We start from the raw sequence: 20,861 nt of genomic DNA, 5'->3' as shown, positions 1-20,861 counted from the left end.
CGAGTTTTCCTTGTCGTTAGACTCATTAAAATGATTAAATAGCAACAAACTTGTCTTTAGATGAGAACGAGTTTCCCTATCGCTAGGCTCGTTAAAACATAGCGATGGGCTTGCCCGAAGGGCAGGTTATAGAACAAGCATATGTTATCCTCCTCAAGCTTGACAAAAATAAAGAGGTACTGGTCAGAAATGACTGGGGAAAAATTGGGAGAACCTCAAAGCTTTAATGGTAGCAAGTCGCTCTTGAACATGACACTTTGTCCTCCGTATCACATCGGGTTGGGTTGTTTCATTCACTGGTCTCATCACCATGGTCTTCACCAAACCATCTGTATTTGGGGTAATGCTACCGATCCATCACATCAGTGTCGTTATATGTTCAAGAGATGTGTTCAGAAAGAGTCAACCGTGTCCCATCCACTGCCATACATTATCCTTCATCCACCCATGATTGCCACCCTGAATCATATCTCACAGATTGTTTTCACCTCCACTAAAATCATTAGCTCTGTTCCGTGTCACTGATGTGGGATTCATTAAGGCCCTCCTTTGACGGATCGCTTCTTGTCGACTTCAGCTCATTATCCAAGAAGTTTATCTAGGAACATACCCCCCAGTACTTTGAAGCTTGCATGCCTCAATGGCAAGTTTCTCACTTCCGGCGACAGGTATACATTAATGACCTTCGACCAGAAGATTTTGCGTGGTGTTCGACGCCAAGTCCTTTATTCACACCACGTGAATTGTACTGCAGTACCTTGAGGGTCATTGTCATTATTGGTGATTCCTCTCGCGCTTGTTAACGGTTTACATTATTGACCGGTAATCAAGCGATGTCTTTCCATTTTCGACTTCAGCGCAATTCTCACATGGATTGACTTGTACTTAGAGTGAAGATCGAACGCGTTTTGAAGACCCCGGATCTAGTTTCATCCATCCGGGCTGCGATATATGTTCAGGAAATATAAAGACATTTGATATGTACATCATTGCAGCAGATGATCATCCTACTCAAAGGATGATAATTTCAGCAGAGAATTATCAGTCTACCATCAGACGATCGTCTATTCTATGTACCAAAATGAATTTATAAAGCTGAGCATGGGAATGCCCGCCTCAGCTAGATCATGAAAGCAGAATGAAAAACAATGTATTGTATTGTATTTTATTACAGGGCACCTCTCAGCGATTGAATGAACTTCGGATCCTCCTGATAAAGCATTTCACCCGATAAATGACCTCATACTTTAGGGGGCAACTATTATAGACATTTTTGTGCCTTACAGCATGAAGCATGAAATGTCAATAATCTGAGATTTCCAAAGTCCCTAAACATGTTTTTCCTACCCCTAGAGGAACAAGGTCAGCAAACCACAGCACTGAAAATCAGTTCTCCACCTGAAAGCACTCAAAAACAAGCTAATTCTGGATCATGTCAACTGCTCCACTGAGCATCTGCGCTGAATGTCAACTGCTCGACTCTGTACCTGCGCTGAATGTCAAATCTAATGAAGGCTACCTGCGCTGGGCGAGATTGGCCAAGTGGCACAGTCATTCTGCAAGGTGTCAAATGCCCAGGAAGCTTCCAAAATGACACTTGGATCAGGGAATTCGCCTTGTGATGAGTAAGAGGATCTAGACCTCCAAGTGGAAGCAAGAAACTCCAAGTGGACTCAAGAACTGAAGAATAACTGAAGTGGGAGAGGACACTAGTTAGCTTCATGCCAGCCTCAAGCTGACTCATGCTTTCTCCAAAACTTCTATATATAGAGCTATCTCATGAGGTCTATGGAGGCTGGAATTTTGTGCAAGTAAGGAAGTGCTGTTGGTTTGAGTATAGAACTATTGGGTGATTTGCTTGAAGGAGGTGAAGAGGAGATTTCTTTCTGTTGGGAGGTGTTGCTGGATTGGGCCTACTATGGTTGTAACACTCTCAGAACTTTACTTCTTCCATTAATAAAGTATTTGAGGTTCTTCTATATGCATGTGTCTCATTGGTGAATTGATGCTTGTATATTTGATTTATTCTAATCCCTGAATCGATTATGGATGTATGCTTCTTGTAGTTTCCTCTTCTTGTGCTTTTACAGGATCTTTGTGTAGCTGGGCCGGTGAAAGAGCAAGGAGCTAGGAGCAAGCAGCAAAGAGGGAAGATTGGATCAACCATTAGCGGAAGATAACGGTTAGTGGATCCCCTTTCTCTTCTCCCTCTCATCTCATAAAGAAGTAATCTTGAATAGCTTTGCATTCAGTTGTTGTTGAGGTACTATCACCCTTAGAGTGGGATAGGGTCATTCCGTATTGGATACTTTTCCCAACAACACTATTAGTTGCATGTGTTTTCCTATAAAGGAAAATCATCCATGCAGTCAAGGCAGAGGTTCCTTGAGGATTGTGCAGTTTTATAGGGTGTGAGATCAGCATGAGTGATCAGCATTACATTGGGTAACAGTACGATCACCCAACAGAAACTGCGCAAGGAAATAGGAGGCTTGGACAGTAGAGGAGAAGGTTTTTTAGAAGCCTTATTTGCCTGTGAGCATCCAAGAGGATTGTATTGAGAGCTAGCTAGCTGTGAGAGCTAAGGCTTTTTTTAATTCTGAGATATTTCCACCTTGTATGATAATACAGATAGCGGAGTTTTTAGCTGAGGCTTTCCCCAGAGTATTCTTCTGTGTTTCATGTGTATTGATTCTTCTTTTGGCTATATGTGTTCAGCTTGATCTTGCTCAAATATATTAAGCTTCTGCAAGTTTGATTGTAGAAGTAGATTAAAGTATTTTTCTTTAGTTATATTTCATTATCAGGTTAATCTACAGTCAGAATTTCTATAGTTGTAAGGTGTTTCCTTCAATTGAACTGTTAGGGCTGAAATGATCCCAAATGGATTACAAGACCAAGTGAAGCTTGGTTGGAGCTTCATTCTCTTCAATAATTTTTCTACCTCTATACTTGTAGACCTAGTGTTACAAATGAATTTCCCCACCTTGGCTTTTGAGTTTGAACCGTGACTTATTTTTTCTTTAGACAAAATGGACTTCATCCATATTTCTCAGTTGCCTGATGTATTCTAGTGGGAATTTCCTCATTGGCACATACTTAGGTAGTTTGTATGGAGCCAACTCACTACCATATATTCTAATCCTAGTGTAATTCTGGTACAAATACCAGTCAGTAGTCTTGATCTGTTCTGATAGGTGCAATGTCTTCTTGATCTCTTCTCCAATTTTGGGCTCTGCCTGTCTATTGATAAATTGAAGAACTGGATGTACAAAAGAATCTATGAACTGAGAAAATGTAAACTTTGATGATCCTACTTTTACTAACTCTGTCCAGTGAATCACTGATTGATTCACTCCCTGCTCATCTTTCCTAAAAAATTGAATGGGCAATAAATATCCCTGTTGAAACAAAATTAAATGGATTATGAATGAGATGTATCTAAAAACTCCCTGTGTGGTCAAATTCATAAATTGTTCATGTATATTATCAGCCAGAAATTGGCTATAATTATACATGAAAGCAGGTTGATATTCTTTGCTAAAAATGGAAAAGAATCCAAGGATGGATTCATCAACATATTGGTCATTTTCATAGCCTAGGAGGTATGATAGTAGGGAGATGATATGTCTAGTGGCTTCAGGGAACATAGAAGATGAATATGGTGGGTTTCTCTTGGGTAATTCAACATCTTCTAGTAGAAAAAGTTCAAAGATAAGGGCTCTCTGTGGGAAGGTAAGTTTATTGTAAAGGTCCATGAGAGATGCTAGTGAGAAATGGTTGAGGGAGTCAGATGGAGGTATCATTAGCATTTGGTTTATGCTCTAAGCAATAATGGTGATCAAGATTTTTCCATCCTGAGTCATCATTGTTCTTTGCACAGGATCATACCTGGCTTGACACCAAGTGATCAAATCAGGGAATTGATGAGTTTTTGGAAAAGAGTATAATGGAAAAAGTGTCTCCCAGAAGCGAATGGGGTCCTCTTTATCAGTATATTTCTGTTTTAACCATGAATACAATTCATGAAAATCGAATTCACATTCACAGTCAGTGATCTTAAAAAGGGAGTCTACAAGGGGTATATGATCCAAATCAATCGAGACTGTAGAGGGATTCCCTTGTTTTACAATCTTTTGTGCTTTAGCTTTAGGAGCCATATTTCTGCAAGTGAGGGATTTGGAAACTGTTTCAATTAAAAGACGGATGAGAGGGTAAAATACATAGAGCGTGAAAATGGATTTAGGTGATAGTAAAGAAGAAAAAAAGTGGTAAAATGTAGAGCCATGGGGCATTTATAAATGAAATCGGACCTAATTGGCCCATTTAAATCTAACCATAGGCAATTAATTTGTAGAGGAGTGAAAATTAATGTCTAACGAGAGATTAAATTGTTAATTTAGGGTGGAAATAGTATAGGCGCGTATGGGTAATGGCTTTGGAACATGGAAATTCTTGAATGGATGAGAGATAACGGACTAGTGACATCAAGGGCTGTGAATGGGTGAGAGATAATGGGTGGATGATATGGCATGGAAAAAAGTCAATGGTTGGAAAGAGGAAAACCGTTAGCGGATTCCCGGGGGGGGCGCGTTGGGGGGGGGGGTGGGGGGTGCAATGGTTTATGGTTTCAAGATTTGGAGGCTCAAACACTGAGGGAGTGCCACATTGCAGAAAATGGCAGCCACTAAAACTGCTTTTCAGACCCCCTCCCTCATGTTAACAGGAAACGACCGAAGGGGGGACAAAAAGATTCCTCCGCCATTGATCCGAGCAGAGTGAATGATATCTGTCGAAAGATGTTTGGTGGTTATCAGCGCTTGACATGACATTCTCTCGTTTATGCTTGTATGACCAAATCATGTTTATTAGCAAAGTGGTCAAGCTCTTAAACAATAATTAAACCCTGATTAAGGATTTTAAGCACTGCTTAATGTAAAAAATTAATTTCAAACGTGTGTTTAAACTTAGAAATCTTAATTTTATTTTCTAAAGAAAATATTTTTCTTTTTTATTGCTTATCTAACATTTTTTCCATTTCCTTCCTTTTTTAGAGCAACTACCCTATCATTTTTTATGATATGGACTTGAAATAATAAAAAATCCTAACATTTTTTTATTTTCCATGTTGGTTTTTGGTCCATATCCTAACTTATCATTTTCCCTATGGAATTTTGATTTTTTCATCTAATGTGTAACTTATCAAAAATAAAATAGCTACAACAAACTGCATGGATGCAGACTTGTGCATGAGGTTAGAGGCTTCCAAGTGCATGGAATCATTTTTGTGGGAGTGGTTGAGGGCCTACGACAAAGAGGGAGGGGTCCAACTTAAGGCTTGACCACCTAGGATGGTTTCTTAGCTGTTGACATTCTCGTGGCTCTTATACGAGGTCTTGAGTTGTCAATTTGTTGTCATTTTTCTATCCCACTTACTTAATGTGATCTAGGAATTCGGGTCATGTCATAGTAGCCCTCAACTCGTGTTTACCCTGGTAGGCCAATGAAAGTGGGTAAATGTGTGAAGGGGGGTTACAGGATGGTATCAGATCATGGTTCAATACTTGGATTGAATGGGTGGAATGTGTTTTTCATACATGTATGTGAATTTCTATATGATTATTATGCATTCGTTGTCATGGTTATGGTTGTCGTGCATGAGTTCATTGTATGCAGTTTATATTATCATGCATGATGTTAGTATGTTGATATGATTATGGATATACATGTAGGGCTAATCTTGAATGATTTTGCATATGAGATAATATCCCCTGAACTTAACTGAGGTATGTGGACTATGTTTGTATTTGGTTTATCTGACATGGTATGTTTGAAGGAAGAAAAAGATCAAAGACGACTCACAAAATGGCGTATTATAGTTCACGAGACTCTCCTTACATATTAGATGAGCATCCAAGAGAGGGGTACTCTCCAGACATAGCAGACACGTTGAGAAGTTTGAAAGAAGAAATTAAAAGTTGCAACGTAGATAATGACAAGATCATTCAATCATAGGAAAAACTTTCCAAGGCACATGAGAAACAAACAGAGGTCAATCTAGTCATCCTTTAGAGATTTTCAAACTTGCAATGATATGGATAACCACATATTAGTTATGGATAGGAGGATAGGAATAATAGGGGATATGGTATTAGGTCTCATGGCAGGCATAGGTCAAACAGAGATGACATGGTCAGAGATGGAAATTTCTTGGATACACCTGATAGGAGAAGCAGTGGATATGGATTCAACTCTAGTTCTGTTTTAAATAGGTACCATGGTCATCATTGTTATCATCCTTTCAGATGGAGAGCTTAAGAAAATTGAAGATGCAAAGGCATGGTTACTTGGGATGAATAAATTCTTTGAACTGCATGACTATATAGATAATATGAATGCCTAGATAGATATTTTTAGTCTCAAAGGGAAAGCAGACATCTGGTGGGAATATGTTAAGTGTGTTAGAGACATAAAGATAGAGGAGCTGAGTTGGCATGAATTCAAGATACTTTTTAGGAAGTACTTTTCCATAAAGATAATATGATGAAAAATCCAAGGAGATATATGAGCTAAAGATGGTATCAATGATAGATGAGGAGTACACGACTAAGTTCCTAGAGTTGTTGAGGTATGTGCCATATCTTCAGGATGAGAAAAATAAATTTCAAAGATTTATTAGTGCATTTCCAATAGCATTCAAGGATCAAATTGAGTATGATGAGCCTCAATCACTATAAGAATTCATTGGGAAGTTGAGATACTACTATGAGAAATCGAAGCGTAAGACATAGTCTAAGTAGGGTTGGAAAGGGAATGAAAAGAATAAAGGTAAATGGATACCAAAGAGAACAAGACCTCAAGATGTAGGTGCGAAAGAGAATTTTGTTCCTTATAAGAAGTTTAATGCAGTAGAGAAGGGACATGGACCTTATTTTGTAGAGCAACAAAATATAGGTGATGGTAGGAGACAATTGCAGTGTTGGATATGTGGCAAGGAGCATCTCAAGAAAATTTTTATATTGTATTAGGGAGGTAGGAATCATATATATAGTACTTAGGAGGTGCAGATAGTTGGGGATGTGGGACAAATAATTCCTTGGACCTATGCAACATTGGATACAAAGTAGGCAGATCACTAGGCATCTATTATTGAGATGGAAGGTAAGCTTTGTAATCAAGTTGTTTCTATTTTGATGACCCTGGATATAATTATAGTTATGTTAATCCTGATGTGGTCAATAACTGTGGTTTGATAAAATAAGTGCATGAAGAGCCTTGGTTGGTGTAGTTGGCTACATGTACTAAGAAAAGAGCTCATCATTGGGTAAGAGCTTGTGCATTTGTGTTGAATGATATGCCTACATCAATGCATCTAATTGTGATTCCATTGGGTTCATATAATATGCTTCTAGGTATGGATTGGTTGTACCTTCATATGACTAAGGTGGATTGTTATGAAAATGATATTGAGTGCTTGGATGATAATGGAGGAAATAGAATCTTGCAGTGTAAGAAGAAGATGAAATTAGTTAGAATGGTTACAACTATGCAGGAAAAGTGCAATCATAGAAATGGTATGTATTGTCCATAGTGCATATTTCCAATGATAAAGGTAAGGATGTTGAGGATTTAGAAGTCTTAAATAGGTATCCAGTTTTGCAGTAGTTTTAGGATGTATTTCCAATAGATATTTTAGAATTTACACCTCACAGGGAATTGAAATTTTCTATTGAGTTAGTACCAGGGGAAACAACAACATTAAAGGTACCTTACACGATGATCACTCCAGAGCTAGTGGAACTGAAGTTGCAATTCAAGGAAATGCTTGATAAGTGATACATTAGGCCAAGTGTATCACCTTGGGGTGCACCAATATTTTTTATGAAGAAGAAGGATGACACTCTTAATTTGTGTATTGATTATAGGAAGTTGAACAAGGTGACGATTAAGAAGAGGTACCATTTTCTGCAGATTGACAATTTGTTTGATAAGTGGAAGGGAGTAGCAGTGTTCTCAAAGATTGATTTGAGATCAGGATATCATTATATACACATCAAAGAAGAGGACATCTACAAGACTTCTTTTTGAATGAGGTATGGGCATTATGGTTCTGTTATAGTTCCTTTTGTTTTCACTAATTCTCCAACTACTTTCATGTGTTTGATGAACAATGTGTTATGTCCTTATCTAGGCAAGTTTGTGATTGTATTCATTGATGATATATTGATGTATTCTAAGAGTGAGGAAGAACATGTCGGAAAATTAGAAATAGTATTGAGACTACTGAGGAAGAATTAGTTGTATACCAATCTTAGTAAGTGCAACTTCTTTCAGATAGAGGTACATTACTTGTGACATGTTGTTTCTAACGAAGGCATAGTACTGGATCTAGTATAGAGAAGAGTTATCATGGAATGGGCAACTCTTAGAAATGTGGATGAGATCAGATCATTCATGGGATTAGCAGGTTATTACAGGAGGTTGATCATGAAATTGTAATAGGTTGCAGGTTTTAACCCCATATATAAATTACCTGCATATGAATTCTAAAACACAAAAAATAAACAATGCGAGAGCATAACACATAAAACATGTATACACAGATATTTTCCCCCGGATCCCAAAACCGGGACTACTAGATTGATTTTTCATTATGTTCCTTTGAATGTTATAATACATATTTATACATGTCGAAGCATCCAATACCATGGACCGAAAACCATTGCGTCAAAAACCATGTGCAAAAAATCATGCACAAAACCATAGGTAAGTCTGCCCAACCTAATATAGGGTCCAAAAACAAAATTTTCCTAGGAACTACCTCAGACCCCATAGAGTGGGGTTATTTGCACCCCTCAAACCCCTAGTGACCCCCCTTCTAACCCCTTGTTAACTAAGTGGGCTAGTAATGGAAAGAATATAACACAACCCAACATTCTCTCACTTGTTGTTTTCTTTCTGCAGGGCGCCACAAGAGAGATTAGTCATTTATCTAGCCCTGCAATGCCCATTGTTTCTCTACACCAAGAGAACTTCTTAGAGCTCATAGATTTTTCAATGCATCTGCAGTATTCCTCAAAGTGTCCACCTTTACCACCAACACCTTTTTGTCTTCTATCATATCCCTCACAAAGTGATACTAAACATCAATGTGCTTTGTCTTTGAATGATATGTAGGGTTCTTTGCCAAGAAAATTGCACTTTGGTTGTCACAGTGTAACCTTATAACTCCCTGTACTAACCCCATACTTGAACACAATCTTTGCAACCAAACTGCTTCCTTGCTTGCATGAGTGGATGCCATGTATTCTACCTCTATAGTTGATAGTGCCACTATAGATTGTTTCTTACTCATCCAACTAACAACACCTCCAAGTAGGTTAAACACATACCCACTTGTAGATCTTCCTTGATCCAGATCTCTAGCCCAGTGTCCATCAAAAAAGCCATGAATATCCAACACTCTATCCAATATTGTTCTTCCTTGGTAGCACAAACCATAATCACTAGTTCCACGCAAATACCTAAAAGACTGCTTCATTGATGCCTTGTGCTCCTTCAATGGTTTTGACATAAACCTACTCAATGCTCCCACTGCATGTGCAATGTCTAGTCTAGTATAGACCATCGCATACATCAAGCTACCGACTGCACTTGTATATGGAACATGGGACATGTCCTCTTCCTTTTCTTATGTCTCGGGACAGTATTCAGCAGATAACTTTACACCTACAAGAATAGGAACCTTCATTGGTTTACTATCCTGCATATTAAACCTCTGCAATATTATCTCAACATACTTCCTTTGGTTTAACCAGAGCTTCCTCTTTGTCCAATCTCTTTTAATTTCCATGCCCAAAATATAGTTTGCAGCACCAAGATCTTTCATGTCGAATTTGGATGACAAATGGGTCTTCAAATCCTGGATAATTTCTTTTTCATTTCCAACTAGCAACATATCATCCACATACAAGACTAGATAAATAACACGGTCACCAATTAATTTAAAATACACACAGTGATCTTCTTTACTTCTAGTGAAGCCAAGTCCCTGTATAAATGTATCAAATTTCTGATACCCCCTCCTTGGTGACTGTTTTAACCCATACAAGGACTTGTTTAACTTGCATACCAATTCTTTCTTACCCTTCACCGCAAAAACTTCAAGTTGCTTCATGTAGATTTCATCTTCTAGATCCTCGTGAAGAAATGTTATCTTCACATCCATCTGTTCTACCTCAAAATAAAAAGTAGCAACAACAAATAAAAGTAATCTAATAGAAGTTACCTTGGAAACAGGAGAAAAAATATCACCAAAATCAATTCCCGACACCTGGGAATAACCTTTTGCTACCAACCGAGCTTTGTATTTCTCCACATTTCCTTCTGCATTTGTCTTCTTCTTGAACACCCATTTGTTGCCAATGGGTTTCCTTCTAGCCGACAACTACACTAGATCCCAAGCCTCATTTTTGTGCAAAGATGCCATTTCATCAACCATGGCCTCTTTCTAGAGTTTTCCATCCTCTAAATCTACTACTTCCTTCACAGTTCTGGGATTATCATCAGTAATAGATAAAGAAAAATTTGAACAAAAAGAAGATTGAATATACCTTTCTAGCTACCTTCTTTCTTGAGCTGATCTTCTCACACCTGGAGTTTGTGGCTCTTCATCTTCTGATTCCTCCTCTGTTGTAGAGTTTGATTCTTCCTCCTTTAGTTCAAACTTTATCTTCTCAGGTTCCTTTGGTTGGACTTCATGTTTAATAACATCTTTCACCTCTCTGAACACCACATCTTGGCTATACACAACCTTCCTTGTTAATAGGTTCCAAAGCCTATAACCCTTTAAACCATCCTTATACGCAATAAAGATGCACTTTCTAGATTTATTATCCAACTTGGTTCTTTTCTCCTTTGGAACATGTACATATGCATCACATCCAAATACCCTCAGATGTGAAAGAGAATGTTTCTTACGAGTCCATACCTCTTGTGGAGTCTTATATTCCAATGATGATGAAGGTGATCTATTGACCAGGTAACATGTAGTCTCCACTGCCTCTGCCTAGAATTCTTGTCCTAACCCGGCACTACTTACACAGTAATCTTGCACACTTTCACCCACATTCCTTTTGATATTTTCATACTCAGATAGAATTTGGAGCGGGTTCTTCTTTACCTCCCACTGGTCTAGGAATTGTCTATGCATAACTGGTGAAGTATTGATAGAGGCCGCTGGTAATAATCTAAACTAGTTTTGAACCTCGCCTCTAAAACTCTGTACAAATAATCTCATGGACACATTTTCTGCATCTACCTCATGAAGGTCAAAGAAGTCATTCATCCTGTCAACATGTTTCTGCATTGTAATACTTTGAGTGGCATCGAAAAGAGGTATCTTACTTTGGTAATCAACGGGCATATCATCCAGATTCTGAGGCAAAACGAGGGGTGCATATCTGGCAGCCATGACTCGAGGTGGATTTGAAACTGGTGTTTAGGTAATTGGAGGATTTGGGATAACAAGGGAAGTTGATGTAATAGAGGTGATGGGTATTTGAGGGGTAGTGATAGGCTAATGAGGGATGATTTTTAGAAGTATGGGGAAATGATGGTGAGCTAAAAGATGTTGAGGCTATTTTAGAGAGTTTAGGGAGTCTATCAGTGGTGAGGGATGACTGAGGGGAATTCTGAAGCTTTCGGTTACTTAACAAGTTGGCCCGTTAGATTTCAAGTTCTCTGGTGAATTCTGGATATAGGACAATGTCCAGCAGTTCACTATCCGATGTGGTTCTAAACAGAGAGACACCAAAATACTCATCAAAAGGGAGATCTTCAAGGAACAACCACTCAATAGGGCATGAATGAGATCTAAAAATAGGTCTAGGACTTGGTGAACTTTCTTGTCTGAGTATCCGTGGAATGAGATTAGGATTTTCAAATACAGGAGGAGGATCCGGATCATGATTGGACCTTGTGTATCTTCTTGAAGCTAGTGTGTTCAGAGTTCTCAAGATTTTTATATTTCTTTACAACTTTCCACTTTTCAACCTAATGAATTCTAAACTTATCATCCAAATTTCAAAACTTCTTAGTATTACTGGGGTATAATGATATTTTCTTCCCCAGTATGGTCGCCACTATGTTAGAGCCTAGATTGACCTCAAGCTGAAAGGAGGCAATCCTAGGATAACCACAAACCAAGCTTAACTTGGTAGCTAGCCCTACCAGGTCGGGAGAGGGCTCTCTCCTTTATAGATCTCAGTCAAAGTGACTGGATCATATGGGATTTTAGGTTAGTTATAGTAGCTCAGGGGATTTTGATTGAATTTGTTGGTTTTTGTACTGGATCAGATGGAGCTAGGCAATTTGGGTCTGGGAAATTAGGTCAGAGTACAGGGTGTTCTATGGGGCAAGGTAGGTATAGGCTTTTACACTTGAAATTGAGTGAGGTGAGAGGTCTAAGATTGGTGAGAAACTGAGGAGGGCATGTAAATATCATGTATCCTTCTCAAACAATAGAAAACGTAGAATATTGAATGGCTTCCCAAGGAAGAGCACTGTAAACAATGAATTATACCTATCTATCTTGATATCATTTAGCTAGAAGTAATGAATTAGATTGTGGAATACATAAAACATGTGAAAAACTGAAAATAGGAGAAGAAACTATGCAAAAACACCATACTACAAGTATGCCATAAAAATAGTTGCAACTCCTATTAATTTCCTTGCCAAAATTCTTACAAATGATGTACAATATTGTTCAGAGCATCCAAGTATATCCAACCCTTGTAAATGAGGAAGAAAATACATAATATAGACAACCAAACCACTCATCGTGACCATTAGGGGTCGAATCAATAAGAAGAGGGGATGTTACAACCATTTCCAAAAATGGACCAGGAATATAGATAGTCAAACTACTTGCCTCTATAAGCATGGAAATTGATTCATTAGCCTCAAAACCACATCGAACTAATGAATCTACCCTCTAACACTATTTTACCATGATAATTACATCATGGTAACAACCATGAGGAGAAAAAAAGTGAATCCATAGTGAAAACAGGCGAAATTTTGGATTTCTGGACAAACTGGTCAAAAGCGCACCGCCATTGGTCAAAAGCGTAGTGCCACTTTCCACCTGCTTTTAGAGGCCTTCCCCTTAACAAAATTGATCCCAAGAGAGCTCATTAGAAATATCTTCAAGTCTAGTTTCTGGAACAACTTTCATTTTTTAATTTGGAGGTCAGTTTCCCCCTCAAAAATTGAATCTCCCAAGACTGCTTTTGTGTGTCCAAAATGAGGCATAAAGGTCATTTTTTGATAGTTTTTGGACCTTTTGGTGACCCAGATTTGCTTCAAAACTTTTGAAAATTTCCAGGGTGCACGTTCTCATCCTTCTGAATCTAAATATGCAAAGCTTTTGTTCATCTGATGCTCCAGGGAAAAGCGCAGCGCCACCGGCCAGTTTCTTGTGTTGAAAATTTCAAAATTTGAAAAAAACAAAAAATTCTTCAAAACTTGCCAAGATTTGTCATGGGACACCACCATCAGTTGCTTTGATGGGCTAATGAGGCTTCAACTAACATTTTCAACTTATCTTGCTCCTTTTTTCTTTTTAAATCCTTCCTCAACCTAGCTTTAAGCTTCTTGATCCTCATGTTACAGATTTTGTTGTGGGTCATGTAATGGTAGGCCATGTGGCGAAGCATCTTCTTATCCCTCTTGGCCTTCTCAATCAGCCCTTTGAGATGTATGTTGACCCTCTCAAGCCATGTTTCCCTATCATTCTCAATCTCTTGCTCAATAGGAGTCAACTTGATATGAGCCTCTTTGGCCTTTTGCCTGTTTTCTTTGATCACTTGCAGCTCCATGAGGACTTGCTTGTCACTCAATTGTTTGTTTTCCTACTCTAAATATCTGATGATGAACTTGGCTCTCTCTAAGTTATTCACCAAGGATTGTATTTCAGCTTCTCTCTCTTGAATGATGATGTCCTTGACAGTTTCTTCATCCTGAGCTTCCAAGTCAATGATGTCAACTCCATGATGAGTAAAGTGTTGTTGTGGCTCCTCATGCTCAATAAGATCAAAATCTCTTTCCTTCTCATCACCAAGATCTTCCTCCTGCACTTTTTCCTTACCTTTGCTCAACTGCTCAACCTGTACCTGTTTTGTTGATGATGAAGGCAAAGCCCCTTCCACACCTTATGGAGCAAACATTTGCCTATGAATTGATGACGAAGGCAAGGCCCCTTCCACACCTTATGGAGCAAGCACTTGCCTAGAAGTTGCAAAAGGTCTCCTTATGCCTCTCTGATATGTTACATACACTGGCACCTCAGCAATTTTGGTTTCCTTGGCCTCTTCCCTTGTTTCTCCATGGTTAGAAGGCCCACCTTCTTCTTGATGCACTGGTAAAGGGATCTGTGGACCTTTGAACATCTCATGAGCAAAGAAACTCTCCCATGCAATGTTAAGAAGGCTAAGCTAGTGTAGAACAATGATTTTAATCAAAGAGTAATGGTATATGTTGTTCAACTGTTGGGGGTATGATTTCCTCTGTACAATATGTGCCATTTTCTCAATGTTTCTAAACATGAAGTAAGGGAGATTCAACATCTTTACTCTAGTGAAATGCATGAGGAGTCTAATATGATAGGCATACAATCGGGAGAACCTACCTTCACAAGTAAAGTACTTGATAATAATCCTCATCAAAGGCACATACCTGTTTTCCAAAAATTTAAAGGGGAATAACTTCTTCACTAGATTTTTGTATTTAGCCTTGATGTAAGGCTCATAGTAATGCTCATCAAGATCATGACCCTTGCACCTTTTTTCACCCACATTAGGAATTCTAGTGGCCTCTGAAATGACAGCTGATGAAATAGTGAAGGTTACTCTGGCAAGTGTCACCTCATTGTTATGCAAATGAGTCACAAATAGTTTGGCCAATTTATGGTGAAACTATAATCTTTCCACCATTTCACAAAATTCAAAACATGCCAAGTGTCTAAAACAAGAAACTTCAAGTGAACAAGCCTGTAACTCTGTCAAACTAGTGGGCTCCTCTCTGATGATTTTTCCTCCTTTATGAGGCTTCCTTTGTTGTATGTTTCTCTCCCAGGAGTTGTCACTAAATGTTTCTTCCTCATACTCATAGTCACTATCTCTTTCCATTGTTTTTGTTTGGTTTTGAACAATGTGGTTGTATATGGATAATTGTGGATAACAGTGTGGAAATAGGGTGGAGGAATGGAATGGGCAATGTATGGAGGAGGGAGTGTGAAAAGGTATGTGTGAATAGGGTTTAGGGATGTGAGTAGGGGAGAAAGTGCAGGGTTTGGGAAATTGTATGTGGGAATGGGATTTAGGGAAAATTGTATGTGGGAATGGAGTTTAGGGAACAATAGAAAATGGATAAGTTAGGAAAACACTAGTGGAGTGAGGAAAACTAGGGTTTTGAATTTGGGAGTGAAAAACACCAAAACTTGACAAGTAAAACCCTAATCCATAAGAGATGATTGATATACTCACTTGCAAGAGAGTAAAATTGGATTATTTGAGGTGAATTTGGTGATTTGGAGTGATTTGAGGCTTTGCTGGGCAAAGCACAGTGCCACCTATAGGAGCAGAGCGTCGACCTGTAAGCGCAACGCCCGTGTATTTTTGCACTGGGAAATGCTGCTAGAAGCGCAACGCCACCTTGAAAGCGCAACACCTTCCTCAGAAGCATAACGCTGGCCAAAATCTTGAAAAAACGCAACAACTTCACTGTATTTTCTCAATGACACTTGAAACTCGACCTTTGATCTCCTTATGGCACTTTGATCTTCAACAATAACACAATGGGATGAAAAATAGGAGGATGGCTTTATATAGCTTCACCTTTTTTATTTTTTGTTTATGGAAACCCACTTTTATAATGTTTAATTGTCTTTTACAAAGCTCTGTTTTTCATGTTTGTTTCTTTTTACATGGCAAGTGGACTGATGCTCAGAATCACTTGATTTTTCAGTGGCAGGTACTTGGCAGCATCACAAGTTTTAGGAGGAGCTTGGGAACAAATATTACATATAGAAACAATAAAATTACATCGTGATGAAATATAAAAAATATAATACTATGTTTTCATCTCAAAACAAGTTTTGAGGTGAGAACTACATTCAACTTCTTAACTGATGAATTATGATTTAAACAATGATTATTGACCTCCTCATGTGCTTGTTGACCTTTATTAACATATAATCACTGAATTTGACCATGGAGGAAACCCTAAGACCTAATAAGAGAAAAGCCCTATTTAATTGATGAAATGGACTGCAAAATGAACATGAATCATGACTAAAAGGTATGAAAGAAGATCAGCAAGTACTTATCATGAGGGAAAAACTAAAGTAAACCCTACCATCAGTAGATCCGTGACCTAATGGAATGACTCAGTAGTATGGGACTCCTACCATGAGATTCAAAAGAGTAGATTTTGATCACTGATGGCAGTGTGAAGACACTGACACTAATAGGGTTGATCACCTCCTTATAGTACATTAGTTTCCTTTTACCCTCTGGCTCCTTAGCATCCCACATCTTTTCCTTAAAACTAGAGGTAATATTATAGTTGATATTGTCCTTGCTTCCAATGATGATCTCATCCTTAATCCCCCAAAGGTTGAGCCAAGACTGATCATCCTAATGCCACCCGCGCTTGAGGCACATGTGGGGGTTTTGACTAAAGTTAGAACCAATTTTTGGGAGCCTCTTGGATTCCATATTGTGAAGCTTCTTATTATACATTAGATATCTAAACATAGCTTCACTTTCAATGGGGTACAAACCAACTCTGATCAAGAGGATAGGATATGGAGTATTTCCCTTGATCTTGAGGTTATAGGTTATGAATTTCTTTTGTATCATCTCAATCTTTTTCCACGACTCCTTAGATATACTACACCCCCAAACTTCACATTCATATAAGATAACAAGGGTGACAAGAGTCTCAAAGTGGAACCGTTTTTTACTCCAAATGTAAAGATCGGTTGACTTACAATTGTTTTCAAGCTCATAATAAGCTTTCCAACCTCCAATAATTTTTTTCTCGATGCTATAATTCCAGTTGAGTTAATGAGGAAAGTCAATACCCAAATATTTATAAGAAACCTACTCAAGACAATGGTTATCATAGACGAAACTACCATGGGTGATCTTTTTGGATTTAATGATCATGACTTTAGTCTTGTCAGTATTAATTGTCATACCCATCTTGGAGCAATAGACATGAAGAGTCTTAAGTTTCTTGTCTAGGTCATCATGGCTCCTTACAAGAAGAACGATATCATCAACATAAAGGAGAAGAGTAATGATAATACCAGTGAGCTCAATGCAAAGTCCTTGCAAGCAACAAAATCCTTGCAAGAAGAAGAAGAACGATATCATCAACATAAAGGAGAAGAGGAAGATAATAGCAATGCAAAGTCCTTGCAAAAAGAAGAAGAACGATAATGATAATACCAATGCGTTTGCAACCAACATTCCCAGACAAATATTTATATTTAATTTAATAATATTAAAAAAATTATATAAGAAATTTGTTTTTACAAACCCAAAGTTGAAATTTATAAAAAAATTCCAAATTCCCTATAGGAAAATTATTTTTTCCCATTCCATTACCAAACTTCCGAAAGCACTAAAACAAAGGTTTCTAAAAGAAATAAGAATGAGTTTCAAAAATATAAAAAACAGTTTCCTTGAAATTTAAACAAAAATGATTTACAAATTACACGAGCCTAGATCTAGCTTTGAGATAAATGTTTTCAAAAAAATAAGTAAGTATGGATTTCAATAATATAAAAAACAATTGCCTTGAGATTTAAACAAAAATGATTTACAAATTATACCGGATCTGTCTTAACTCTAACTCTAGAACTACCAAGCCGCCTTGAGATGGATCAGGTACATGTCTTAACTCTGGAACTACTAAGCCTTGAGAGAGAGATTTGAGATTTGATCCCATGTCTTAACTCTGGAACTACTAAGCCATGAGTGAGAGATTTGAGATTTGATCCCTCTAAGTAGCTCTAGGGTTAAAGACGGATCTAGATTAGTTTAATTATTAGCCTTTAAATAGGTGATATCAGAGAATACCATGGGAAAAACATTAGTTAAGAATAACATGAAAAATAACCATCGATTAAGATTACCATGGAAAAAAACCATGAACTAAATTTTTTTATTTTATTTTATTTTAACCAAAATCAAAATGTAAAGCATTACAGCATCTCCCATATTAAAATAAAACACAACATAATTACCCAAAAATATTATTATTATATTATGATTATATATCAAGTAATAAAAATATTTATAATTTTAAAATTGAATATTATTATAGTTGATATATTATAAAGAAATAGTATTTTACAAATAAATTCATGTAGTTATGTGCCTGTATTGGTTTGTGATACCGTAGGAGTATTATAAAAAGTAATTGAGATAAAAAATAAAATTTTATATTTAATAAAATAAATTTAATTAAAATATTATAATAATAATAATAAAATATTTTATATTTCGCAAGAAAATATTTAATATAAGATAATGTGGAAAATATAAATGCACATCCAAGAGTTTAACTAGGGGCGAATATAACGCATACAAGAATCAAGGCAGATTCGCTTAAATCCAAATTAACCAACTTCCCACATGAGAAATGCTTTTTCCATATATTAAAATATTAAAATAAAATAATAATAATCCAAAAAATTGGGAATAAAAGTTTCATGCTCATCTCGAGAGTCCCACGATAGAAACCGTTGGAACTCGTAGCTGTGAAAACAAATAGAGCGAAACAAGAACAAATATTGGGTACAAAACCCATCACATATGGTCTCGACAGAATCGCTGATGTGGATGCCCTGTGGCATAATCACGATTCAATAATCGAAGATCTCTGTCCACGTATACCCGTTGAACAACTAAAACAACCAAATAACCGGCGCAATGACCGGGAAACCCTTAGCGAAAACCTCCTGTTTCCGTTTCGGCCGTCCGACGTGGACTCCTCTGGCCGCCCTGTTCGGACGTCCAGGCCACCGACGGCGGGCATCTGGAAGCGGCAGAGTGGGCAGGAGCTGTGCAATTCCAGCCACGGCAGAATACAGCGCGAGTGGTACATGTGCTGACATGGCATCTGACGCAACACCTCGCCCAGTTCAACCTCATCTCTGCAGACGGCACATACCAGAGGGAGATGGTGATTCGAAACCGTGACGGCCGGCATGGCTTCGACTGCAGTTTTTGAAGCCGGCGGCGTGCCGCACCCAGTGCGGCGATCCTGCGTGTAAAGCCGCTGGATTGGTAAATCAATCCCCGGTCCTATGAAATGGCCCCCCATGGCGCCCCTTCCTCCTGCAATGTACGGGGGCGAGAAAGGGTTAGCGCCAACAATGCGGCCGAAAACCTGCGAGGGCCGAACCCATATGACCGTCGACCTCTCGTCTTGCTCTGGTTCGCCGACGCCGAACAGTCGAGTCTGTATCGACAGAGCGCGCGTTGCGCGAATTATTTCGACGAATCCATCATCACAGCGGGGGCATGTAATTTCATCGCCTCTGACGACAGTGCGCGCAACAAATTCGTGACAGTGATGGCACCAGTACTCATAATGATCATAATCATAACTAAGAGAACCCACCACAGCAGCAGAAGCCATGTCGCCACCAGATTCTGAAATATCAAAACCCTCTGTTGTACAGAGAGGGAAATAAGGGTATGTTTATATAGTATCGGCCCACAACGGGGCAATGCAATCCGTGGCCCACAACGGGGGCAAAGAAAGGGGGATGCGCTTCTCGTATCGGCCGCGCAATGCAATCCGCGGCCCGAAGACCATCCCGTCTAACGAAACGTAACTATCTAATCTTTTCTTTAATTATATAAAAAAATGATGCTTCCGAGAAAGAAATAATTCACTTATATTCCTCAAAATTTTTGACTAAAAGGGTGTTGAATTTTTTAAATACTTTTTAAAACGGTATTTTATATAAATTTTGGTGCGGTTAAACTTTATCTTACCTTTTCACCATCACTTTAATGGCAATGGAGTGGTATTTCGTTTTATATATGGGATGATGACGGTTAAGTATAGGAAAGAGCTAACCAGCCATCCCAGGGTATTCAATGTGTAGGGATATGCACGTAGCTTAATCCGATAATAGGTGAAAGCTAAAATATTAGTTAATGTCGAAATTTGGTTTTCGCGTGTTATCGCGTTAATCGGCGTGCATATCCCGGACATTAAATACCCTGGGGATGGCTGGTTAGCTCTTTCCGTTAATTATAAGTCATTAAAATTTATTAAAAATATTTTTAGGGATATGTAAAAGTTTGTCATAAAAGTAAAAGTTTATTTTTAATATAGATTAGAAAGGGTTGTTTTAGTTGGCATGATTTATTTTAAATAATATTAATGATTTGGAAAGTTTCCGTATATGGGGTTATTTCCATTAGTATGCTTTTTTAAATAATATTGATGAGTTGGTTTATTCATCTATTGACAAGTAAGTTATTATGATTGATTTTTCTACAATTTTTTTTAAATATCAAATCAGTATACCAAAATCCACGAATTTTTTTATAAATTTTGGTTTTACTAACAATATCAAAATAATACACTAGGATCCATTTAGTTTAACTAATAGATGAAATAGTATTTTCTTGGTCAATTTTACTCAAAATCTGGTACATATTTTAAAAAATCATTATACTAAGTTGTTTAACTTTTAAAGATTAAGTGCCTTAAGGTTTTTCAGAATATTTAATTTATTTTTGCATTTAAAAGTGTATTTTAAACAA

The 20,861-nt window shown here is 37.8% G+C and overlaps 1 protein-coding gene across 1 annotated transcript; it reads right to left on the bottom strand.

Moving 5' to 3' along the window:
- Positions 1-18,933: 18,933 nt before the first annotated feature.
- Positions 18,934-19,719, bottom strand: LOC149165459 (E3 ubiquitin-protein ligase SIRP1-like). Its single transcript, XM_089429817.1, has one exon. The coding sequence runs from the start codon at positions 19,717-19,719 to the stop codon at positions 18,934-18,936; it is 786 nt and encodes a 261-aa protein (XP_089285943.1).
- Between the last annotated feature and the right edge of the window lie 1,142 nt (positions 19,720-20,861).

Source organism: Pinus tabuliformis, chromosome 5_1 (assembly GCF_031772625.1).
Source record: "Pinus tabuliformis cultivar Carrire ecotype Pingquan chromosome 5_1, CPIR1, whole genome shotgun sequence".
Classification (NCBI taxonomy): domain Eukaryota; kingdom Viridiplantae; phylum Streptophyta; class Pinopsida; order Pinales; family Pinaceae; genus Pinus; species Pinus tabuliformis.
Note: the sequence above shows the minus strand (reverse complement) of the source record. Positions and strands in the feature narration are given on the sequence as shown.

Excerpts from the sequence above, each read along its gene's own strand:
- LOC149165459 (XM_089429817.1), bottom strand. The coding sequence starts at position 19,719 with ATGGCTTCTGCTGCTGTGGTGGGTTCTCTTAGTTATGATTATGATCAT.